Source organism: Thunnus thynnus, chromosome 16, assembly GCF_963924715.1.
Source record: "Thunnus thynnus chromosome 16, fThuThy2.1, whole genome shotgun sequence".
In the NCBI taxonomy this organism is placed as follows: Eukaryota; Metazoa; Chordata; class Actinopteri; order Scombriformes; family Scombridae; genus Thunnus; species Thunnus thynnus.
Genome location: NC_089532.1, coordinates 12,229,885 through 12,255,898, shown reverse-complemented (window position 1 = coordinate 12,255,898; position 26,014 = coordinate 12,229,885). Strand labels below are relative to the sequence as shown.

General features: G+C 39.7%; 2 protein-coding genes across 3 annotated transcripts; both read left to right on the top strand.

Moving 5' to 3' along the window:
* Positions 1-245: 245 nt before the first annotated feature.
* On the top strand, positions 246-20,831 carry fyna (FYN proto-oncogene, Src family tyrosine kinase a). Its single transcript, XM_067613321.1, has 12 exons — positions 246-471; positions 7,997-8,253; positions 11,342-11,438; positions 11,865-11,963; positions 12,219-12,322; positions 12,679-12,828; positions 12,985-13,149; positions 14,170-14,349; positions 14,791-14,867; positions 15,413-15,566; positions 16,734-16,865; positions 19,203-20,831. The coding sequence occupies exons 2-12, from the start codon at positions 8,007-8,009 to the stop codon at positions 19,409-19,411; spliced, it is 1,614 nt and encodes a 537-aa protein (XP_067469422.1). The 5' UTR covers positions 246-471; positions 7,997-8,006; the 3' UTR covers positions 19,412-20,831.
* A 546-nt stretch (positions 20,832-21,377) lies between these two features.
* LOC137199584 (E3 ubiquitin ligase TRAF3IP2-like) lies at positions 21,378-25,662 on the top strand. Of its 2 annotated transcripts, none has more exons than XM_067613969.1 (10): positions 21,378-21,530; positions 21,740-22,199; positions 22,320-22,456; positions 23,314-23,437; positions 23,617-23,813; positions 24,423-24,511; positions 24,604-24,672; positions 24,945-25,049; positions 25,139-25,213; positions 25,328-25,662. In XM_067613969.1, the coding sequence occupies exons 2-10, from the start codon at positions 21,772-21,774 to the stop codon at positions 25,496-25,498; spliced, it is 1,395 nt and encodes a 464-aa protein (XP_067470070.1). In that variant the 5' UTR covers positions 21,378-21,530; positions 21,740-21,771; the 3' UTR covers positions 25,499-25,662. The 2 variants fall into 2 exon arrangements, with proteins under 2 accessions (XP_067470070.1, XP_067470069.1); XM_067613968.1 differs by having other exon boundaries at positions 21,378-21,577.
* Positions 25,663-26,014: the final 352 nt, after the last annotated feature.

Here is a 26,014-nt window from a genome sequence, read left to right as displayed (position 1 = left end):
AACTACTGCAAATTGTAGTTCAACTAGTTGAACTACATAGTTAAATACTCCCCAACTGCTTTACATAATCTTAGAAATGCAGTTTTAGTTGAATTACCCTCAAATTATAACTAAAAGATAATATTTTTTCTTTTTCTTTTCTTTTTTCTTTACTTTGAACTGGCCTTTTTTTTTTTTAACTTGCTCAATTTTACTGAACGCGTTGAGAAACCACAGCTTTATTGTGAATGGATTAGCCGGAAATCTTGGCTGGTATTGTAGTGAGCTTTACATCATCGTCGCCTTCGTCATCATCAGTACGCACGGCGGCGACAGGAGCTCCTGAGTCGGCAGGGAGTGACGGGCATCCCACCGCTATTCTCTCTCTATGCGAGAAAAACACTAACAGAGAGGAAAGAAGAACATCGGCGAATTTCCCCCCCAACGAAAGTCCCTCTGCAAACTCCGATGGATTAGTCTGAATTTTCTGTGGTAAGCACGTTTTCTTTTCTTGTGTTGAATTTCAATTGGTGCACCCGCCTTGTCCCCTATTTTGCGCTGTGGAGAGAGAGAGAGAGAGAGAGAGAGAGAGAGAGAGAGAGCAGAGAGAGAGAGAGAGAGAGAGAGAGAGAGAGAGCAGAGGAGATAAATAACACATTGTGAGTCGCTGCGTTCAAGCCACTACACACTCCAGATACCATGCAGATGTTGGTGCATCTATTTGATGGATAACTTTGCACTCAGGAGAGGGGGGGGGGGGTAAACAGTGTGTGTGTGTGTGTGTGTGTGTGTGTGTGTGTGTGAGAGAGAGAGAGAGAGAGAGAGAGAGAGAGAGAGAGAGAGAGAGAGAGAGTGTGTTTATGGACTCGTAATTGTGGATGATGTCTTGCAGTGCTGTGATTCTGGAGAGGGGGCTCTTGTGTTGCAGCAGCAGAAGGGATGGATGCGCTGCAGAACAGAGCTGACCACTGAGGCCATGCACACACACACACACACAGAGAGACACACACACACACACACACACATTAACGCCACAAAAGGCCTGCAGACAGCCTCCTATTGATTTGCCCCAAAATAAATGTCTCATGCTTTAAGCTAATTGCATTGCCACGCTGTTAAATATCCAATTAAAGCTGTCCTAATCGGGTTATCTGATGTATCTGGAGGTGCAGCCATCCATCTTGTAGGCAAACACTAGGGATGATATAATGTTTGTGTGTGTGTGTGTGTGTGTGTGTGTGTGTGTGTGTGTGTGTGTGTGTGTGGAGCTGGGAACTAAAGCCTCAGTTTTATCCATGTGCAATTAGTTAACCAGAAGAAGTGTGTTGTGTATTGGTTTGTAAATATGCACTCAGCACCCTGAAGCTCTTAGTATTCAGCCTTTCCTTGATGGCACAATTGACATGCGTGATATGTATCAATGAATGAAAGGGATTCAATATTGTTGTTCATGGACCATGTATATTTCCCCCTCAGGCTCTTTCTGTACATATAGTTGAAGCTACTTCATCAGATACTGGCACATAAGCTGCTACTCGTGAATTGCAGGTTCCCATGAAATATGTCAACAGTAGAGTGAAATATTCAACTCTGTAAGGGGTGACTTTATTCATATGTTTTCATTCTGACGTCTGGTTTTAGCAAAAGGTGTTGACTTACAAGATATCAAGTTAGTTTTGGCCTGTTATTGTGTCAGTTAGCAGATGTCATGTTGTTTTCTCAATTAACGGATTAGTTGTTTGGTCCATATAATGTTATAAAATGGTGAAAAACGTTGATCACTGTTTCTTAAAGCCCAGTCGATGTCTTCTTTTATTAAAGAATGACTCCAAATGATTAATCGTTTATCAAAACAGTTGAATAGTTGGCAACTAATCGATAAATTGACTAATCGTTGCAGCTCTAGATGTCACACATACAGCACATACTGTAGCCCGTGTCTTGCTTTGCACTTTCCAGCAACTTAAGTCTTATTTAGTTCAAGCAGAAATCTTCCAACCTACATCGCTGTAGACCCACTGCATCATTATTTCCAGTGGATTCTTACATTGACCATTGCCCTCCACTGGCAGAAGACTTGGAAAGAACCATTTGAACCCCCCAAACTAGTTCAGACTGACAGGCAGAAGAGCGAGAATCTGCTCCTGTTTCTGGAAAAAAAAAAAAAAAAAAAGAAAGAAAAAGTTCCCATTTTTCTTAGTTGCCCTTTTCCCCCATTCTGGAAAATGTTCATCTACTAGGCACAAATCTCGCTGATTGAATGGACTTACTCATTTACAATGGCCGCAGTGATTTAACAACATGACTCAACTGTGAACATTGTGAAGCTAAAACACAGTTAGGCTTAAACCCACACGTACATACTGTATGAAGCTAAGCTGTGGGTTTTATAACTAGCTCTTTTCATTCAGTATGTGAAGAATGCTTTGAAAGCCCAACACTGCATTTCATTGTGCACATAATCTTGTAGCAGAGTGAAATGTGGCCATTGTCTTGTTGTTGATACACTGAATGAACTCAGTTGTCTGACACAAGCAAATATTGTAACTATTCAGTGAATGGCACTCATAAGGAAGAGATTGTCAGTAAACACACAAGTGGGGTTTCACTGCATTTAAACGGCACAGAACTGAAAATGATCCTCTTTTGGTAATTTTAATAAAGACTCGACAACAAGTTGTATTTTGGAGTTGAATAAGGTCATTGCAAGCGTGACATCAGTCAGAGGGGTGTGGGAGGTTTGACCTTGTTATGTGCCGTGTCAATGAGCGTAGAGGGACCCCACACTTCAGATTAAACAGAGCTGTCTTGTTGAAGGCTTCGCTGAATTGCAAAACGATTGTGATATAGAGAGCTTTGTAAGTTAACTGAGGTTAAGTAGTGAGCGCATGTCTAGATATGATACAGTCTCAAATCTGCTTTTTTTTCTTGCTACAGAACTTAATTTTAGCAACACTAATACAGAAAAGTAACCTGTAAACTTGTCCTATAGAGCCGAAATCATTACTCTCATTACTATTAACTGACAAAAAAGTTCAGCAGCAACTGTTTTCATAATCTTTTTAATATTTGTAAGGATTTTCTGCTCTTCTTTGCTCTTATATGATGGTAAACTAGATATTTTGGGGGTTTTGACTGATGGTTGGATAAAACAAGGAATCTGAAGACATGATATAAGCCTCTGGGAAATGATCATGATTGTTTTTTTTGCTATTTTTCTGACATTTTATGGACAAAATTATTAATATAAAAGGATTCATCTTGAAAATACAGTAATCAGCAGATGAATCAATGATGAAAATAATCACTAGTTGTAATTCTAGTGTCCATTGTAGCATTATAAGATAATTATTGATCCCCAGATGGGAAATTCACATGTTAAATCAGTACAAGAGGTAGTAAACAGATACAGATGTCTTTGAAATAATAAATACAACAAAACAGAAACATTTAAAAGCTAAATACATTATATGAATTATAATACTTAGGCTACATATATGATTTGTGCAAATAACTGTACATGTGCAGAAGTAATAAGTATCCTTTCTTTCTGCTGTATGTCGCACAAAACCAAATTGCACATATGTCCGTTTCTCAGGCCTGACTGTCTGTCTCCTGTTCAATCCATCAGTTACGCTGTGTGACCCTGACATGTCCTTTTAATTTAGTATATTGATCTCACAGCTTTACTATAAATGGATGAGTATCTCATTAGGGCTCCCAGCGCTCTGTGCGTGCGTGTGTTATTACAGATGATTAACACTTGTGCCCGTAGAGCATCCAAATAACGGCCTTCATTTCAGTAAATTAATTTCCAGTTGAGCCCAGCGGTTGTGAGTGATGTAGTAGCAGTAACCTTGTGCTGTTGCTTTGTGCTGTCTTCATCTTTCTTCATTCATTACTTCCCGATGTGAGGGACTCTTGCAGCAGCGTAGACAAATACTATTAAACATATTTGGCCAGACATCAGAGTCAGATTTCAGACAGCATCTTGGGTTAATCAAGATGAGGAGTTTTCATATAACAGCCTCGCCTGTCTGTGTTTTTTTTTGTTTTTTTTTTTGTTTAAGTCAAGCCCTCCCACTCATTCCTTTTTTTCTCCGTCTTGTGCTACAACGCAATAACCCACGTAGCCATACGACCCTGTCCCCACTGGACCTGCCTCATCACGCTAGTGTGGCCCTCACGGAGGCAAGCTGTTCATTTGGGGCTGAAAATAGCGTGATGAGTGTTCTTGCAGGCTGAGGTGGTCATGCGATACCCAGGCTGTGCCACGGAAGGGATGAGCCCCGCGGCTATGATGCCATCATCTGCTTTTTTTATTGGGGGGGGGGGGGTTGTGCTGCAGGTCAAGCACCAAGCACAGGCCAGCATGTGCTTGTGTGTGTGTCTCTGTCATGATGAGACACTTGGAGAAGAACACAAATCATTATGTTGCACGACTTTATCTTGACATTTTCATAAGATCCATAGTGTTGGTTCATGCGTGTAATTGAGTAACCCTTGAATCTGAAAGCCGTGTACCGCTGATGAATGTTCATGAAACTCTTATTCTGTTATTGTGTGAAAATGCGATAAGTCTGCCTGTTGCTGTCAAATGTTCTCGAGCTAAACTTGATAAATCTGAATCAGTTTATCCCCTTAAAGGAAACTGTTTGATGTCCAAAGGAGCCTTATTTCTATAAGACTCATCCGGCAATTTCAGCCATAACACAAAGTGCACACAGACGTGATTCATATGCAAATGTTTACTAAAGCGAACTCTCGGCCAAAAAAACAACGCCACAAAGGGAACGTATGTATATAAACAATACGAGATGGCCTAGATTCTGTGCAGCAGAATGGTTACAGTTCTATTAAAGCTACGGTAGTCCCTGGCCTTTTTACTTCAAGAGCAGGAAGATTTTCATAATCCCTACAGGCAGCACAACGACGTGAGATCTCCCCTCATTTACTCTGATCCCTCCAGGAGCGGTTGCAGTGCTATTTCAATCACTGCAGTTAAAGAGAAAATACATCAGAAAACAGAAGCTACCTATAGTATGTTGTCCAAGTTGGTTCGGTTGTTTCTTTCTGTTCTCCACCATGTGACTCCTGGGCTTGTTTTATGTTGTGAATATGTGAATATAGGTTTTGTATCAGACTTGAAATAATCCCATTACTCTAGAAAGTGAAATCAATCTGCTGTGTATTGTAGAGCTGTTTTTTGATCGTTCAATCTTAATCCTAAAACATTTTAGAAGCTGGAACCAGTTTTTCTGCCTTAAACATGACTTTAATAACAATTAATCAATTATCCAAATAGTTGTTGGCCACAAGTTGTGGATCGACAAATCTATCGATTGTTGCAGCTCTACTGAATTCCCAACAGCAGCTCCATAAAGTCATGTTGACAATATTATAGTCTCATTTCTGCTGTTTCGGGGAGGCTTATACATTTCCCCTTGAATGGAAATTGTAGACTCATCTTGTGTTTTTGAAGGTAGATTTTTCTTGATTTATACCTGTGATAATGGAGGTCACTGTAAATACCAGAAGATGGGAGACGTAAATATAAATGTCAAGGAAGATTATTTGATATCTTTAGGATTACCAGAGGAGCTGCAGTCCTCCTTCTCCTCAGATTTCTGTCTTCGGTGTCGGCTTTGGTCTGGGGCTTTATACTGTAATGTTACCGCGGGGCTTGTTTCTTCTTCGGGGTATTTTATGGTGTTTTATTGGCAGTAATGAATCACAATGATCTCCTTCTCTCTGCAGCAGCTCTGTTCTTCTGTTGGTTAAGCAGTGTGGTACAAATAAAGAACTGGATAAAGTGAAAATGCTGTACACAGTAAGCGACTTCTGTACTTGGTAGGCATCTATTTAGTGCACTGTAGTGTTTTGTCACAAAATCTGCAGTGTGTCGACAGCGAAATATCTGAAAGCATACAGTAGGCAAGACAAAGGCAACTTAACAGAGACACAAAACTGATGTTTATAGTTTAAAAGAGAGCAGGCTGTAATATGTGATACTGATAGTGTGCTTGTGTTGATTTTCCACTACTACTGGTACTTTTAAGAGTCTGATTTAATGTAATTACCTACTCCAACATCAACTCCACAAATGAAGCCAAGCCATTATAAAGCATCGTGGGCTTTTCTGCTTAACTCTAGTAGTAAATGATGAGTAATGCTAGCCAGAGCACTCCCAGAAAAGGTCATTTTTATTTTGTCTGTCTTTTAACATTCGGTGTTTTCAAATACTGATGCAAGAATTTGGTCTTCCACTACATTCTGTACTCAACTTTCCTTGTACCCTGTTGCACAAGTGATTTTTTTTTCCGATGCAGGCATTTGTGTTTTTTCTGCTAGTAAATGTAAAACAGGCCTGAAGGAATTTAGTCATACCCTGTGTAGCTTTCCTTGTAACCATTAAGCTCCAGTGTCATGCAGGTCAAACCTCTGATTCCACATTATTTAGAGAGGAAAACTAGTTTCCTAGGAAAAGATTTAAAAACACAATCATTTTCAGATATTTCCCTGGTTTGCTACTCTATTTGATGAATAATATGGATTAAGGCTGCAACTAACCATTATTTTCATAATCAATTCATTTGTGGATTATTTTCTTGATTGTTTTTGTCTATAAAATAACAGAAAATGGTGAAAATACCCGTTATAAGTCAAAGGTTACATCTTTAAATGTCTAATTTTGTCCAAACAAACCCAAAGATTTTCAATTTATTATCATGTATGACTCAGAAAAGCATAAAATCATCACATTTGAGATGCCAAAAGCAGCAATATTTGCTCGGCAAATCTGGCATATTTGTTTAAAAAATGATGCTGATTCATTTATTGTTGATGAATAATCGACTAATGATTGCAGATATAAAAGATGTCATTTGAAGTATGCAGAGGATAACACGTAATGAGTCTAAGAAAGAATCTTCCCAAATGAAACTGTATACTGATGCTGCTGATATATTATATTTTTTTGCCTGACTCACCAGCAAAAACATTATTCATAAGTTGATTATTTCTCTGGTTACAAAAAAATTACTCTTGACACAAAAGAGCCAACCAGCTGTACTGTTATTGTGGATATAACGGAGTCTCTAGTCGGGGTCAAGAGCTTTGCGCCGGTTTCCCTCTTCCTCCGTCTGCTGCGGCATCCCATCCCCGTCCACAGCGACTGTAAACAAGTGTGTTTCCAATTAGCCATCTCCGAAGTCAGCTGGCTGCTAATGCTGATGAAAGACAACAGTGCTGTCAGCAGTCTCTTCATAGCCGTGTTGTACCGGCTGCATGAGCTTCCAGGGCTTAGAGGAGAGGGAGGGGGGGGGGGGGGCACAGGGAGCAGAAATGTGCATTAGTTTAACTGGGTCTTTAAAGACGGTAAGGCACTTTTTAATTGGCAAAGCAGATTGCCTCAGTCATTACAGAAACTGGTTTAGCTTAGGCCAAATGCTCCATCAGTCGCCCCTCATGAGACCCAGCGTAGAGCCAGGGAGCGGTTTGCTGTTAAGGGTCTCTCTGTGCATTTTAACTCTGAATCTATAGACGGGTGTGTGGCTCCTTGTAAAGCAAACAAAAATAAAGTGCACGCCAACTTGTAAATGCAACGGTTGGGTGTAAATCTTTTTCACATGTGTGGTCGTGCAATAAGATGGAAAAGTAAACCATGCTAAGTAGTGCTGTTAAATTCTTTTATGGCAAGTTTAGCTGGATATTCTCAGTGTTAAGTGTCTCACGTCAACATCAATGTGTACAAATGTTTACAACAGCGATCAAAAGGAGCCAAACACTGCAGCTCTGTCGCATTATGCTCCTCTGTATAATTAGTGATGGAGTTTGAAGTATCGTGTTTAATTTCAGCATAATTGAAAGATTTTTCAGAAGGCTCGCTGTAACTCTCAGAGGAAGCTCTGAAATAATGGAATATTGAATCATAATTTCCCCACTGGAGTCGGCTTTTGAGCTATTATTTTACCTACGCACTAATTCCATCTCTGTGTTTTTTCTCTCTTACCCACAGAAAGTAGAGAATGGGCTGTGTCCAATGTAAGGATAAAGAAGCAGCAAAACTCACTGATGACCGGGAGACCAGCCTCTCACACAACTCGGGGTACCGCTATGGGTCTGACCCCACGCCGCAGCACTACCCCAGTTTCGGGGTCACCACCATCCCCAACTACAACAACTTCCACAGCGGCGCCACACAGGGGGTGACGGTGTTCGGAGGGGTCCATACGTCCTCGCAGTCTGGGACACTGCGGTCCCGGGGAGGAACAGGTGAGGCTGAAAACCTCTTTTTGATAAATCTGTGGGTGCGTGTAAGAGTTGAGAATGCAAGACACCTGTTCGATAGCCAATATGCTTCAGCTGATCAAGGTTTTTGAAAAACTGTAGCTTTTTCGATTATGATATTTTGAGCCAGTATTCAACATCTTTTAAGCCTCCTTTTTTATGCCACACTTATACATATATCAGTATATTTGTCTAGAAGTTGCTGTAGTTTTCATTAATATCCCATTTTCTGGGATATTAAGAAAGATCCAACCGTAGCCATCATGTCTGTGAACCAATGGGCAATGATCTGCCAAAAAAAGGTTAATTTTTGTGGCAGGTGAGGATACAGTGCTGTAACGTCTGTGTAAAAAAATAGACCCACTGAGTAGATATAATTGTATCGTGAGTCTTTTATGAATGCTTTTGTAACTACCGGATTTTAATATTAACATGGTGTGAAAAAGACCTATTAGTATCAACTTAATGCTAACATTAAATGTTAGTCAGCTATTTAAAGATTAAAGATTGTAGTATACGGGATTATTGTAGTAAAACTGCAGTTACAAAATACAGAATACATAATACAATACAGAAGTTTATGTTTTAAGTTTTATTCCAGAGGATATATTATATTAAAATCAGTTTCATATGGGTTTATATTCCAGGACTAACATGTTAGCCTCTCTCTGACATCACCTGCACTTCACCTCACGTCAAACCAAGTTGTATCTATTCTGGTATTTTAGCACATTTTGTATTTCTTTCACCCAAACATTACAAGATTGAACATTTTGCTCATTTTTGCTATTTCCTGAGGGGATAAACTTTGACCAATTTCAAATCTGTACCATGGAAGTGGTGCACCTTATGCCTGGGGACCCGACTCTCTTCCCACTGTCTAACAGAACTGGTATCCCAACATGTTATCTGCAGTTAGATGTTTGGGGACACTGAACGATCTCACATGAACTCCATCGAGGCTGAAAATGTCACCTTATTTTTCTCTATTTTTTTCTTACTGTAGTCCAAAGTGAATTTATGATTCCTCTCTCGTGTGTGTGCTCCATATTGTGGCGCTGTGATACATTCATCTCACTGCAGAAGATGAATGACCACTGGCTGCAAGTTAATGGAAAACAGAGTGACCTAAATTATCGCTGTGGTTACTCTGCAAGGCACATCTGACGACCAGAAAGAATAGACGTTGTACTGAATAGTGCAAACGTGTTTTTGAGGGGCGGGGAAGTGCAGTTTACGGTCTCTCACTTAAGATTTTAAAGATACATATGATGTGTGATGCATAAATTAACAGCATCTCTTGCTTTGATGTCAACCCTTTTTTTTTTTTCTGACGGTAGATCCCAGCACAGATAAACACTCTGCATCTGTGGAGTCAGCATCAGCAGCTAGTATGAATAAGAAATAACTCCAGGAGGGCAGCGCTAAGCAATGTTCATATCTAAGATTGCAACAAGACCCCCCTACACACACACACACACACACACACACACATACCACCTGCAAGGGCATCACATGTTTGCCTCTGAGTTTCGGTCATTCTTAAGTGTATTTTGGAGGTCATTGCATTTGCAGGGAAGTGTGCAGAGCTTTATTAAATCACTGTAGCTCCGATTGTCCAGAGATGATTTAGATCAAATCAGAAAATGAAATCATTGTACAGTTTCAAGCTTATTAGCAGATACAGGAACTCTGGAGCTGTCGCATCAGATAAACTTGATTAGCCTCCCTAATCTAGACCTTGGCAACATTAAGTGTTCGCTCACCACTCCTAGATGATGCTCTGTGTGATAGAGAGGGAAGTCATACTTTGTTTTTTTGCATGCAAAAGAAGCAGTTTTGCTTATTGTCATGTGAAATGTGCATTATTTGATATATTTATTTATTTATTTGGCCTCTTGGGGGCAGCGCAACAATCTGTAAACACAGCATTGACATATTATATGATTTGTTCTATGCAATATTTCTCATATATTCCTTTACATTACATTACATATTCTGTATATATGCAGTATTTCGTTCTTATCTTATCCAAACGACATTTCACTGTATTTGTACAATGACAATAAAGTTATCTTCTCACTATCTTATCAACTTATAAAGTTGTTATAGGGAATTTGCCAGTAACTCTCTGCTGACATCCAGCAGACAAGGAGCAACATTATTATTCATTTGGTAGTTGTGTTTTTGGCCAACTGACACATGAAAGTGCAATATTTACTCCACTTTTAGCTCTGTTTTGTCTCCATCAACTCCTGAGGGAAATATCTGTTTTCTTAGCTGCTAAATGCTCTGCTATGTTCACCGGCTAGTCACTAACTGTTTGCTGCCTGCTGCGTGTGAAAATGACTCGATGAGAGTCATGAGATTGAATCAAAACAGTAAAGTTGCGGCTTCTTAAAATCAAAACAGTGAGTTTAAAGATGCTAAAAAGCACCATGGAGCTGAGGGGAACTGCAGAGTCGGGCGATAATTCTCAGTGGGTTCATCACTAAACATTTTTTAATATTACACATAGTTATTTGATCCATTCTTAGTCTAAGAATATTCATTGTTACGGCTTTAAAATTCATTAAATAACAAATAAATAACAATGGAATCCACAAGGATGGGAACAAAGCAAAAAAATCATTACCTTTCCCTTAATAATTTAAAACAATTATTCACAATGTCAAAAATCTAAGATATGACATTAAAAAACAAAATTATAAACCAGAGGCTAAAGTAGTCTTTTTTTAAGAACCTCTGCGTGCAATTGAAGATTGATTGGGAAGCTTAAGATTGGATGAATATCTGGATGTACTGAATACACAGTACATATTAAGAAAACCATAACATCATAAACTGAAAGAAGTTGAAAGTTTTTGAAATAGCGGAGCTGATGTGATGCAAAGAATAGATGAAGAAGGCAGTGATTCTTATTTCCATTACATAACAAGCAGCCCATGTGTTCGACAGATGAACAAACCCAATGATAAAACCACCATGAAAAACCCGACGTTACACTTCATCCATACAATTAACATTTCGCTACCGCCGCTAACCAGCACATGTAACTGTCTTCTCCTTTCAGGGGTGACTCTGTTTGTGGCTCTTTACGACTACGAGGCCAGGACAGAGGATGACCTCAGCTTCAGAAAGGGGGAGAGGTTCCAGATCCTCAACAGCACGTAAGTGTGAAAACATCTGCATGACAGCATTAAAGGTGGCGGTCGTGTTTTCTCTGTCTGCTTTTCGTCTGTTGTGAATTTCTGAGCGATGAATTTGTGTTTGTTTTATATGTGAAGTATGACAGACCTGTCTTGTTTTAGGGATAGCTCTAAAAGTCTCTGCTATCACAGAACACGGGTGAAGCGCTTGTTTTAAAGCCATCCTTTCTTACTATATTATGTACAATTTGTATTTTTTTTCTTATATTTTAAAGAGACAGCTCCACCCATTAGAAATCAACTGCTTTACATGTTACGGTTTGTTTTTATGCGTGTGCTGACAGAAACACGACAGCCAATAAATCTGAGCATCCGCTACTTCTGTCTGTCTCCGTTTATTCCACACTGCCTCCATCCTTCATCTCTCTTTATCCTCCTCTCTTCAAGTGAGGGAGACTGGTGGGAGGCTCGCTCTCTCACTACAGGTGGAACTGGTTACATTCCCAGCAATTATGTGGCTCCAGTGGACTCAATCCAGGCTGAGGAGTGAGTAAGATTTTTTTTATATGAGCACACACATTCTCACACACACACACACACACACACACAGTCTCTGAGTCTCGGAGGCACGGCAACGTCATCGGCAGAGAGCACATCATAAATATTTGAGAGCCCATCTCGCTGCCTTTTGTTAAATGTGGCATAGTGGCACTTACAGTAAGAATAAAGACAGAATGTTTGAAAAATGTTTTGACTATATATTATACTTTATAGTCTGACTTTTCCTTTCCTTCCACGCAGCTGGTATTTTGGTAAATTAGGCCGAAAGGATGCAGAGAGGCAACTGCTCTCCAACGGCAACGCCAGAGGCACTTTCCTCATCCGTGAGAGTGAAACAACCAAAGGTACTCTAACATGCTGAGATGTTGAATGCTTTTAAACTTTAGGAAACAGACAGACGTGTTTGTGAATAAAAAAAAAAATATTTAGGAACACTTTAATGTGCAATGTAGCATTATAAGTAGTGCAATAAAATCATCAGACCAACCTCAGAACTTAAAATTCAGTTTGATATTCATTAACTGTGCAGGTGCTTCATATTCATTGCCCTGAATCTGTTGCACAATGCACTACATATACACTCATTGTCACAATACATGTTCTGTAATCCCTCATGAAACAAACTAATTCAAGTCTTACCACAGACTTTGCTCTAAATTACTTCAGTCTGCCAGTTTCATTCTTTATCACTGTGTTCCAGGGGCCTACTCCCTCTCCATCCAGGACTGGGATGACATCAAGGGAGACCACGTCAAACACTATAAAATTCGCAAGCTGGACAGCGGAGGTTACTACATCACCACCAGGGCCCAGTTTGAGACGCTCCAGCAGTTAGTGCAGCACTACTCTGGTGAGACTCTGCTACATTTATGGGGGAGGTACAAAAACATCCTGACATGAGAAATCTGCGTCTTGTTTTCACTTTTCTTAAAATGACGAAAGAATCAAAGCGTGTTTCCACATTATTCTAATATGGTTTTAAATTCAAACTGTATGGTTGATTCAGCGAGGGCCGCAGGGCTGTGCTGTAGACTGATCATGCCGTGCCACAAAGGCATGCCTCGCCTGACCGACCTGTCCGTCAAAACCAAAGACGTGTGGGAGATCCCGCGGGAGTCGCTGCAGCTCATCAAGCGTCTCGGCAACGGCCAGTTCGGAGAGGTCTGGATGGGTGTGTATCTTTTTTTGGCGTTGTCTTTTGGCATCAGTAAAAAATAAACAGCTGTGAGCAAAGTTGCAAAACATAAATACATGTGTGATCATTTAACTGTCCGAGACTAATCCCGACTTAACCTCAACTCTACTGTATATTACCCATAAAGAGCGATGAATGATGCGTCTTTAGATGTCAGCATCATTTAAGAAGTTCAAAACTTGTTGTATGTATTTAACAGTTGTGGAAGATATGGAATTTGTTATTTCTGTGACAAGGTATATCTTAACCATGTTCAGACACAGCCTTTCTTAGTTCACTTCAGTTCAGTGATGTGCTTAATGTGTCCCACATTGGGCGGTGAAAATATGTTCCATCTGAACATGTTGTTGGTTCAACAAACATGGATTAAGTCAAATCCTAAAATGGATTTTTTTTTAAAATGAAAACAAATTTTAAGTCTTCCTCAAATCTTAATTCATGTCTGAAAACTTAACTCAACTTAAGCTTTAGATACGTGCTGTTTACAGACGGACATCAGTGGCAAGTTGTTTCCTTTATTTCTTCAGAGCAGTTTGGACTGTGAATGAAGCTTTTGGTTACAATAGAGTAAATTGTATTCATAAAATTTGAAATTTGATAAACCAGAAAAATACTCTGTATTTCTACATTATCAATATACTTCATTTTTAATTTAAATTGTAATCACACTATGCCCTTTAATGTTTTTTTTTCCATACTTCAGCTGCCTCCAGCCTCTATTTGTTGCCAAGTATTTGCTCTAAACTGTATTTAAACCAACAGAAGTAAATAACATTCTCAAGATAGCTGATAAATTCAAAAGTATTCAGCATGTTTTATATCACCCTCACATACTTTTATGTCATTTTATAACTTTCACACTTCATTATTTTTCAGACTCTGAGTCATATTTTTCAAATGGTGCATATCTCTCTTTGAAAATAAAATCCTGCTGAAATGCCACACAATCAGCACGCTCTGGAGAACTACCCTTGAACAACCTCTTTGTCTCTTCAGGCACATGGAACGGCACCACAAAGGTGGCGGTGAAGACTCTGAAGCCTGGCACCATGTCGCCTGAATCCTTCCTGGAGGAGGCTCAGATCATGAAGAAGCTCCGACATGACAAGCTGGTGCAGCTCTACGCTGTGGTGTCCGAAGAACCCATCTACATCGTCACAGAGTACATGAGCAAAGGTAGCACCGTTTCACTTAAATAGACACTATGAATATTACATACGTGCATTTGTGCGCACACCTACACAGTGTGTACATAATTCATGCACCTGCATGGACAGTACAGTGTCCTACTTCAGAACATGGCTCTCAGTCCTGCTAAGTCCACATCACTATATTGAAGAAAGTGCAATTTGTTGCATTGATACAGACACTTATTGTAGTTTGGTTTTACGGAAAGCAAATTTTCTCAGAAACCCTGAGATCTTCAGTTACCACAGCAATAACTAACAAATAAATATCTGAGACAAGTGTAACATGTGTGGCTGGAATCCCAGAATTGATGTCACATTAGTTAAAACATGTTGCTTCAGTTTTGATCCAAATCTGAGTTGAAACCTGGCAGCAGAAAACAATCTGCAGATCCTAACTCATTTTTTTAACCTTTTTCTGTTTTTGTAGGGAGTTTGCTTGACTTCCTCAAGGATGGAGAAGGACGAAGCCTCAAACTGCCAAATCTAGTAGACATGGCAGCTCAGGTACGCTGTTAAAAAATAATCACAACTTATGATGCTGTACACTGTGGATGTGTTACTAGTGCGCTCTAAAAGACATTTTTCTAACAGTTTAATTCACTTTTAATAATCTGCAGCTGTTTCCTATTTTGCACAATTACAGCCACCTCTATCTTAATGTTTTGCCATTTAAACTTACAGGTTTATTAGGCAACTCCTCACTTTTCCAGGAGCAAAAGTTAGTGAGCATTTGAAAAGTTTGAAGTTTAGTAACATGACATGTAGCACAGTGTTGTTGACCAAACTGGCTGATATGTGATTGCTTTATACTGTAATCACAAAGACATCAGAGACAATCACACAATTACTGCAATTTGTATTTTATTATTTATCGGAAGCTTTGATTGACTCCTGTTGGTCAATAAGTAATCACATCTGACACCAGAGTATGCATCACCATTTTGTGTTTCATGCTGATGAAATGGCTGTAAATCTATTCAACATCTTGCCTTTATTCCTCTTGAAAGAGTTCAGTGATATCACTTGAAAAAAATAACTTTGTTTCCCAGGTGGCAGCAGGCATGGCGTATATTGAGCGGATGAACTACATCCACAGAGACCTGCGTTCTGCCAACATCCTGGTTGGAGACAGTCTGGTGTGCAAGATTGCTGACTTTGGTCTGGCCAGGCTCATTGAGGACAATGAATACACGGCAAGACAAGGTACTGGTCGCAGTTTTAGTGGGTTCACAAAGTCTGAAAATGTAGTTGTTGTTTTTTTTTTTTACAGGGTGATGACCTTGGCAGCTGTCTGACTCTAATGGTGCTATAGTATTCACTCCATCCCCAACCACAGCATCTTCTAAAAAACCTCATCGTCAGAGGAAAAAGTGTGCGGGCTGGCAGATGATTTATTCCATTTTGTCAAGTCCAAGACATATTCTACACACACACACACACACACACACACGTTTACTTAGGTCACTGGGGACATTACATAGACTTATATTCATTTCTTGGAGACTTACCATAATTCTAACCATAACCACTACTTGCCTAACCTTAACCTTTGACCCAAAAATCAGCTTTGTCCCAATTGGGGGGCACAGCTTTTGTCCCCATTTGGACAAGCCATCCCCAAATAACTGGTCTTTTGTCTGAAATGTGTCTCTTAAAGTAGGATAAGTCAGACACACACATGCTTGCACAATAAGTACAGTAAATAAGCAGGAATTTCTCTCGGTGACACCAGTGGAAAACAGAAACACATGCGGTTACAGCTACAGCATGGCAAAAAGACAAAAGCGGATCACACAGAGAACAAGGGCACAACGCAGGATTTAGCACTGCAGATTGCACTTATCTGTGTGCATATTCCACACATGAAGATCCATCTGTCACTGTGTATCCTTGTTGGAAGGATGAGGAATAAGCAGCAATACCCCGAATCACTCAAACGCTGTTTTCCCCTGAGCCCGTGTTGGCAGACGTGAACTGCACCAGGACGACTTCCAGACTCTCAGTCACTCTGTCATCATGTTCAGTCACTCATTTGTTAGCAATTTAAATGTTTACTTGTTTGACCTGAGCCAAGTGCAAACTGAAAGGGAGGGAGATAATGGAATTGTTCCGTTTTTTTGTTTTTTTTTCCCCCTAGTGGGATGTTATCATGTCGTCATGTCCCTGCACTAATGAAATCAGAGAAAAAAAATCCATGCAGAGCAGAATGACCTACTTACTCCTTAGGTTTTGGTAAAGGTTGTTTCTTGATTTCATAAACATTTCTGCTGGAATTTCAGTTAAAACAGTAAAATAACAATCAGTCCGTACCTTGCAGCAACTTGAGAAAGATGTGAATATTAAAAATCGTGTTTATAAATTTCTTTCCAGGTGCAAAGTTTCCCATTAAGTGGACTGCTCCTGAGGCTGCGCTCTACGGGAAATTCACCATAAAGTCAGACGTGTGGTCATTTGGCATCCTGCTGACAGAGCTGGTGACCAAGGGCAGAGTGCCCTATCCAGGTGAGAATGAGCTCTGTGTATTACATAATCACTCATCAAATCCAGTTGATTGCTTTCGTTTGATTAATGTGGTGCGTGTGTGTGTGTGTGTGTGTGTGTGTGTGTGTGTGTGTGTGTGTGTGAGTGTTCGAGTCGACTGAGACCTTAGCCACAGCTCTGTAAGCTAAAAAAAGAGCAGCATGTTGCATAATGTACGTTACATTGTGCATTATGCAGAGAAATGTTCCCAGCTGACTGTGTGAACGTGTTAAATATCCCTGTGTTGCTGCATGTGTGCCAAAGAAATTTTGACATTATATTTATACATTTAACTGAGTGATCCAGCCAGAGCAACCAGAGGGAGTTACAGAATAATATTAGAGTGAAATGAGCTTAATTTCCGGGTTGTTCCAGCAGCCATCTGGTTAAGATGCATACCACATCGGGCTGTGGACCTTTGTTGCATGTCATACCCCTCTTGCTCCCTTGTTTCATGTCTCTCTGCACATCAACTGTCTAATAAATGTAAAAATCTTAAAAGAGCAATTTAAAAAAACATAAATTTCTTAGATTAAATCTTTATCAACCATGCATACAACCTCCGGAAATAAGGTAGGGCAGCCTGTATGTAGCCTGAGAGGTGAAACCCAGGACAAAACAGTCTGTGAAGTATTTGCTGCACCACACCTACAGCTGGTTAAGTTTGCCGCTGTGAGCACATGGTAATAACTGAAGGTGACTTAGAACAGCATAGTCAGATCTTCTTTCATCTGGATTATGCTGGCTGGACAATAAGAGGACACTTAAGAAGAGATTTTAGTGAGAAAATCTGCCTAAAACTGTAAATGTATACACACCCTTCCCCACACAGGTGTATTCAATTACCCAGGCTGATTAGACCTCTCCTCAGGTAGAGGTTGGGTGAAGCTATTTTGGAATAACATGTCACCAAGCTGTTTGTACTAAACAATATATCGGTGTAAGTTGTTCCGCCTAAGGTCTAACTAGTCAACAGAAGTGAAAAACCTGTAAGGTTGGACTATAGGTGTGTGTGAGGCTTTAAATAGGATTTTGAATCATTATACTCAAGTAACTTTGGAAAGACGACACTTTAAGAAAAGGTCACACACAGTAATGAAACAAAGCCCGTGGGCTACTCTTGTCACTGCAGAATACTGTACATCCAATGCTTCTTTTGCGGTATGGAGGCGCACTAAAGCCGTTACTGTTGCCACAGCTGCTGTTCATGTAGCATTCACAAGACCCACCCTCATCCAGCTGTTGGCACTGACTCTATTATCCCCTGGGGGAAAGTTTGTATCGTTACTCCCCATTCTCTGCTGTGCAGAGTGTTGTGTACAGTGAGATCTGTGAGATCAGTAATGAGCTCAGACCAAAATATATGTTTGCTTTAAACATCATCTCCCTCATTGGGCACGTGAAAGCTGTCCTATGAGGACAATTGGTCACCATTGTGGAGAGCATCGTTGAATTAAAGAGAGATTAGTTGAAAAAGTCTGTTTGCTTTAAAATGTTAGCTTCATGATGCTACAGAAGCTCTTTACAGTCCATTTACTTTACCTCTTATCCTTTAGAGGGTCACAGGGGAACTGGAGTCAATCTCAGCTGACACTGGGCGAGAGGCGGGGTACACCCTGGACAGGTCGCCAAGCAATCACAAGGCTAACATATATAGAGACAGACAACCAATCACACTCACATTCACACTTGCGGGCAATTAGAGTCACCAGTGAACCTAACCTGCATGTTTTTGGTCTGTGGGGGCAAGCCAGAGCACCTGGAGAGCACCAACGCAGGCATGGGGAGGACATGCAAGCTCCATACAGAAGGGCCGGCGGGTTCAGACCCGGAACCGTGTTGCTGTGAAGCGACAGTGCTAATCACTGCACCACCGTACCACAATCATTCTGCTTTCTAATTTGATTAGTTTTAAGTCAATTCTATTATTGAGCATGAAAGTTTGTGCTTGAACATCGCACTCAACCAAAAACAAAAAGGGAGATTGGGATGAATGCAACCAAAGTCAAAGTTCAAAGCACAAAAAAGGGTTTGCACACCCAAATCAGTTAGCTTTTTCCTTTTATGTAGTTTTCCTCATCAAACTTAAGCACAGGGGCAACTTGCGCACATCTCAGTCTAAATTTGATCTTAGATTATTTTGGTTGCATGCTTTCTGTTTCCGCAGCAGCTGCATAGTATAAAATATCCCAACACTGTTCCTATGAGAAACAAGTTGATGTGTAAAAATGTGGCTCATGAATAAGAGAATGAGACAAGTTATTTGAAAGGTGAGTATTTAACCACATTGCCTTCATTTCTCCACACTCCTCTCTCCAGGCATGAACAACCGCGAGGTGCTGGAGCAGGTGGAGCGAGGCTACCGGATGCCGTGCCCGCAGGACTGCCCCACGTCCCTGCACGAGCTGATGGTGCAGTGCTGGAAGAAAGACCCGGAGGAGAGGCCCACCTTCGAGTACCTGCAGGCCTTTTTGGAGGACTACTTCACTGCCACTGAGCCTCAGTACCAGCCGGGGGATAACCTCTGAGCGCCGCTGCCCTCATCTCATGTCATTTCATCGCTTCCCACCAGAGGGAGCCAGACACCACCTATTCTCTCTCATCATGTGGCATCATCGACTGACTTCTTGACTTCCAAGCCTCACACACATAAAGACAGATGGTGATGCCACAACGGCAAACTGACTATCAAATCAGAGGATGTTTTGGAGGTGGGAGGGGGCGCTGAGACGTGACTGCAGAGTTGAAAAATGACTGCCATGGGTGAAAGAGATGAGTTGTGTTGTGTAACTTGTATGTAGTGTAAATATAAATTGCTTGTTATCTCTTTTTTGTTTCCTTTTATATTACTTTTGATATTTTGGAAATGTGTGGATTTTTTTTTTTAATCCAAGGTCAAAGTTATTTCAGAATTTTACGGCTCGTAGAAAACGTGTGAGGCTTGGTAACAGATATTGACATAATAATTGTAGGAATGGTAATAGTTAGACATTGTGGACTGAAATATCTCAGAAGTTTTTCTGGGAGTCCACTGACCTTTTTTTACTAAGTTAATACTGTATAACGATACTGCTCCTCTTCTCAAGGAACTTAGATGTACTATAACACCTGTTCTTGCCTTTTCATGTTTAGTGATATTCTTATAACGTAAGGGAATGCCTTCATGCTTTCTACACACTAACTAAATGCCTAATGCATCATAGACTCCATTACCCAAACATGTATGGCATCTGCACTGATATTAAGTGCATCCATTGCATTTCAGCTTCAGCCAATGATTTATAGATCGGCCTAAAGTATCTTTTAGTTCAGCCCCCTCGCCCCTCCCCCCACCAACAGCAACCATTGTTCGGGTGACTGCTTATTATATTGAGGATATTTTAAAAGCATTGTTAAATGGCAGCAGGCTGTGTTAGAATTGTGCTTTGAACATTCAGATTGTCTTTTTCGCTTGAGCGGCCAAACAAACTAACTGCCACTTACATGACGAGAACGAAGAATTCAAACCTGTGTTTGTCCCTCCTTAATGTGTAACTGGAAATAACACGTTTTTTACGAGACCAAACGTGTTTATTTCATTGTCTGTGTTTTTTTTTTTGTTTTTTTTTTCTTCCTTTGCTCAACATTTCAGCCAGTCTTGTGTGTCGTTTAATATTACGTACATGATTCTGCAAGAACACCTGCAACTCTGGACGACACCTTATCATGCTCAAGTATCAGACTTCTCTCTCTGGGTGAGAGGGTGCATTCCAGGACAGTACAACATTTCTGTGTGTATTTTTGTTGCTTTCCAGGGGTGGAAAAGTGAGCAAAAAACTCTTTTTTTGTGTCACTTTGTTTACCCTAATTCAGTAGATATACGGGAAATGTTTTTGGTCTCTGTATTATTTATTGTCTCTGTCTGTTACTTGTACACAACTGGTTTTGAAATAAACAATCTTGCCATCATTGTTCTGTAAACTCATGACTTTCACCAATTATCATTGAACACTTTGTAGTCAGTAAGTGGTTTTAAAGATCGCTTGACTGCTAAGCTTTCTCTAGAGAACATAGCACCACAGGCTTCTTCTTTTTCCCCCAGGGCAAATGACAGCGGAAATCCATCACTGCTGTCTTAAGTACATGCAGCTGAAATTACTGTGTCTAAGAGTGTTTGTGTCTTTGTGGTTTTCCCTCAGGCTGAACTTGACACAAAAACAACATGGCTAAACTCAGAATATATGCAAATCATTTCACAGGTGTCCACCGGGCACGTAGAAAGTTAGATGTTTGCCTGCAGACAGCAAAGACTGACATATAAACTGTTTGATTTGTGTTTAACATTTAACTGTTTACATTTTTGTTTGAATTTAGTTTTTTGAGAGTGTAGCTTTAATGTATTGTAGTCTCTGTTTCATTGTATCTCCTGCAGCTGAAAAATCTCAGACAAAACTTTTTAAAAAGAATAGAATCCAAGCATAGAGTCCACTTTTGAATGCTATCCACCTCAGGTAGACTTTTTCTGGCCGATCTGGCTGAGCAACACAAACGGTACTTTCTTGGCTCTGATTGGACGCAGCTGAAGCAGTGAAGAATTTGCATATAGCAGGCTGTAACACACACAAGCCTCTGCACCCACAGGAGTCTAAAGAATCCAGCCAAGAACAGGTTGGTCATTGTTACGCTTTCTCTTCACAGTCTGTCCTCTTGGCCTGGTATGTACAGCACAAAATGTTTCATGCTTCATGTGGTTATATAAATATATATTAATAACTGCATGTGAAATATTTTATTGAGAATATTCCCTATAGATTGTGCAGGAAATTTTACTCCATTTAACTTTGTGTTTTTTTTCTGCTTTTCTCTGTTACTTGCAGGACTCTGGCAACACTGAAGTTATTTGGTTAAGATGGAGAAATCTGAACAAGTACCAGAACTGAAAATGATTTCCAACACAAATAAGTCAGGAAATTGCATTCAGCCTTTAAACCCTGAAGTCACAGTAAACCAGATATTTCATGCAAGTCCTTTCTGCGATAAATTCACACCAACCTGTTGCAGTGATGCAGATTATTTCCACCAAAGTGCACATAAAGGTGGACAAAAGGTGGAAGTAAGGAGTCAGCCAGCTCGTCTTTTACAGCATGTAGAGCTGAGGCAGCAAAGAGAGCCTGCAGATCCTGGAGCGACTCCTGCCAGGATGAATCTCCATCATCGACCCCCTGATGGCTGTTGCCCACGTCCTGCTGCAGACAGACGTCAGGGTGACACAAGAGGACAGTGCTGTTGTTGGGACTGTAGACCAAATCAGTGCGGAACAACAGGACAAACATATAGGTAACTAAGACAAAACTGTCTTTGTACACAGGAGCTAGGAAATCAATCACAGAATGGAGTATAGTTCGGATTAATTCAAAGATGAGTTGGGCAAAAATATTATTTTGTTTTCTATTTTAGGGGGGATGATGAATACAATTCTCAGCTTCAGAGTGATGAAGAGGTAGAACTTGAGCCTCCTCTGCCGCTGAGATCTGACGATGAGTTGCAACATTGCAGCCCCTTTTTACCTCCTCACCACTACATGCACAACCACGGTAAGGACATTTCTGAAAAGGGCAAAAATGATTAACATGTACAGTCAGTTTGATTTAAAAAAGAAGATGATCCACAGGCCAGTCAGTGTTCACATCCTTTACTTAAGAAAGAGTAGCAACACAACAGTCAGTGTAAAAATACTAAACTATAAGTAAAAGTCCTGCATTCAAAATCCTACTTTAGTGAAGGTATAGAAATATCAGCAAAATGTACTTCAAGTAAAGTAATAGTACTCATGATGCACCAGAATAGCCCCTTACTAGTTAATTATTATTATTTATTTATTTATTATTTAATCTTTCTCTTTCTAATCTACTATTAGATATTATCTTTTTTTATTTATTTATTTTACTTACATTTTTCTTGTATCTTGTTGTGCTTTAGTCTCCCAATCCACATTTACCGCCCTGTGTTTGTCATATGTGTCATGTATGAAAAGTGCATTATAAATAAAGTTTGTTTGATTGATTGATAAATGTTTAAGCGGCATTTAAATATAAATTTTAACTACTTACTGTTGGTAGTTTAATCTGTAACAATGCATCCTGTCGTATATGTGGATTACATGTCTGTAAAATCTGTACAGTCACTACTGCTTTCACTTTAAACTTGCACTTAAGTATAGTACTTCCACCACTGCCATTAGCAACAGTTGTATTTTTATTATTAATTTAGCTGATCAGTAGGTTTATGTGTATTTGATCTTGAAACCTCCTTTTTACCTTCTGTCTTTTTTTTTTCTAAGACAGTTTCTGTCTTGTAATTCTGAGCTGGCACTTCAACAAGACCATCAACTTTTTTTATCATGTTCAACTTTCACGTAGAAATGTCTAAACTGTTTAAACTGTGTCCACAGTCTTTCATCATACTATGGATGTCAGGAATTACCACTCTGCAGGAGAAAGTCAGTACAATCTCAATCCACACCAACCTCATCCATGTCACCAGCACAGAGGTCCCTGGGCTGACTCCCAAAACTGGTAAAAGTTCCTGAACCTCTTTGGTTTAGACTGAGGGAAGTAAATTTCTTCCAAACTCACTGTTGATATTCTCGAAAATGCAGTGAGTCAGATCTAATTTGCATGCTACTCAGGTGCTTCACATTTCCGAGCTATTCAACTGAAGAGCTATTGTTTGTTTTTCTTTCTGGCCGCTTCAGGCTCATACCTCATGATAATTTCATGAATGACAGCACGGCCCGAGGAGGTGTCTCAGTAAACGTGCCACAGTTCTCCGTCCCCCCTGTAGAGAGTGTGTCTCAGATCAGCGTGATGAGCCTGAGCTCAGCAGGAGCAGAGGCGTCTGCCTCACATCCACATGAGAAAAGACAAACCATCAGTCTGCCTAATGAGTGCCGTGAGTCATTTTCTGCCCTTAGGTCTTTTGGATCGTTGGATCAATAAAACAAAAATAAATCCTGTGAAGAAAATGATTGCTTTTGTGTGGGGCTTTTAAAAGTAATTATTATTATTTTCATAAAGTGAGCACTGGAAGCAGGGTGTGTTGTTAATGTGTGTCTGTATTAACCTGCCCGGCCTGTTTAGGTATAATTTCATTTTATCTGAATATACATGAGGAGGAAAATGAAAATTCTATTTTGTAAATGATTTCAACTAGATTATAAAAGAATACAATAAAGAATATCCCTGCTTTGGGTTTATTGAAATGTTTATCTCATTCATATTTTTGGGTAAAACCTTTGTGATAATTTTGAACCACTGTTGAAAGTGTCTGAGGTATTGATTCATCTTTATGATCATTTTGGAGGCTGCAATGTGGTGTTAGTGTGTTAGTGTATTGGACTGCATCATTTGTGAGGTGGTTGTCATGTAATTCAGGTGGACAAAATGTTGGAAACACCTCTCAACACAGTGTAGCCCAATACACAAAGCACACTTTTAAACCTATCACAGAATTAACAAACAACTACCATAGTAGTGATTATATGATCTGTCCTCTTCTCAGGAAACGTCTTCATAACCTATTCCTCGGACACGTCTTCAGAGATGGTCCCCTTCATAGACTTCCTCACGAAGCAAGGTTTCCGACCAGCTGTAAGCTTCTATAGATCTTTAACACAATTGTCTTTTCTTTCAGAAACCTGTAAAACATTGTGCAAGTACACTAACGGACTCTGATTTCACAGATTGACATATTTGATAACCACATTAGATGCATGGACATCAATAAGTGGAAGGACAGTTACCTGAAAGATGTAAGTGAAAAGTTCAATAACATTTATTTATTATTGCTTCATTGTCACTTTATAAATTTTATTTCTATAAACTTTTATGACTTAAAGGACACAATCTGACTAAATATGACATTGTAGTTTAAGAGTTAATGAATATTCCAACAGAAATCTAATATTTATCTTTTGGTCTGCAGTGTCTGTGAACTTTAAGGTATTAATGTTGTTTTTTTGCTGTAATTGCAGTTGTTTTTTCAAGCTGTGAATGTGCACAAAATGTGTGTTTTTTCAAACAGCCAACAACCCTGATTATCATCGCCATCAGTCCAAAGTATAAGGCAGATATTGAAGGATCTGTAGTGGACAGCCATGGTCTACACACTAAATATGTTCACTCCATGGTGAGAAAAAACATGCTATTTGTTTAAATAAGACAAAAATACTGAGACAAATTGCTAATAGGTACTTTTTTTAATCCAAATTTTGCCAGATGCAGAATGAATTCATCCAACAAGGCAGCTTGAATTTCAGATTCATCCCGGTTCTCTTCCTCAATGCATCCCAGGTCAGAAAACTAAACACTTCTGCTTCATAACAGAAAGCATTTTTACACTATTGCCCACTTTATTTCTCATTTTCTCACTATCTACCTTAACGAACACATGCACACTCTTCACAGAAACACGTCCCACGTTGGCTTCAGAACACGCGTGTATACCGCTGGCCACAGGACACTGAAGACTTGTTACTGCGGCTGCTGAGGGAGGAGAGATTCGTTCCTCCTCCTGTGCCAATGGAGCTCACCCTCATCATCAGGCCTGTGACCCCCAGTGCTGCAGCTACACTGTAAAGACCATGTTTATGCATGTGTGTGTGTGTGTATATAATACTTTTGATGTTTTGTCTTTTTTCTCTCTCTCTCTTTTGGAGCTTCATACAGCTTGTGTATTGGGGTGTATGTTGTACCTAAAGTACAGTAAGTTTTAAGGTTCTTAAAATAAAGCTTATTTTATGTCTGTGTGCCTATACCTACTGTGTATAAAATGACTGAAGTTTTTAAAATTGCTCTCAAATGAAAATATTACTTATTCACTTGTTACGGGTTTACTTTGTTGTAAACAGTTTCTAGAGTATAGTGTATACAGAACACAGCACTGATATAGTAGTTCAAGCTGTTGCAGGGTGCAAAAAGTTGCTCAGGAGGGTGCTGTTGATGGATTGCAAACATTGGATTGAATTATTGGTGAAGTCATTTATAAGTTTGGAAACATGTTTGTTTTAAAGCTGCCAAATGAAACCAAACATAACAAGTTATCTGAAATTCTAAGTAAATGAGTAAATGAAAAAAAACCCTGAATAAAATCAA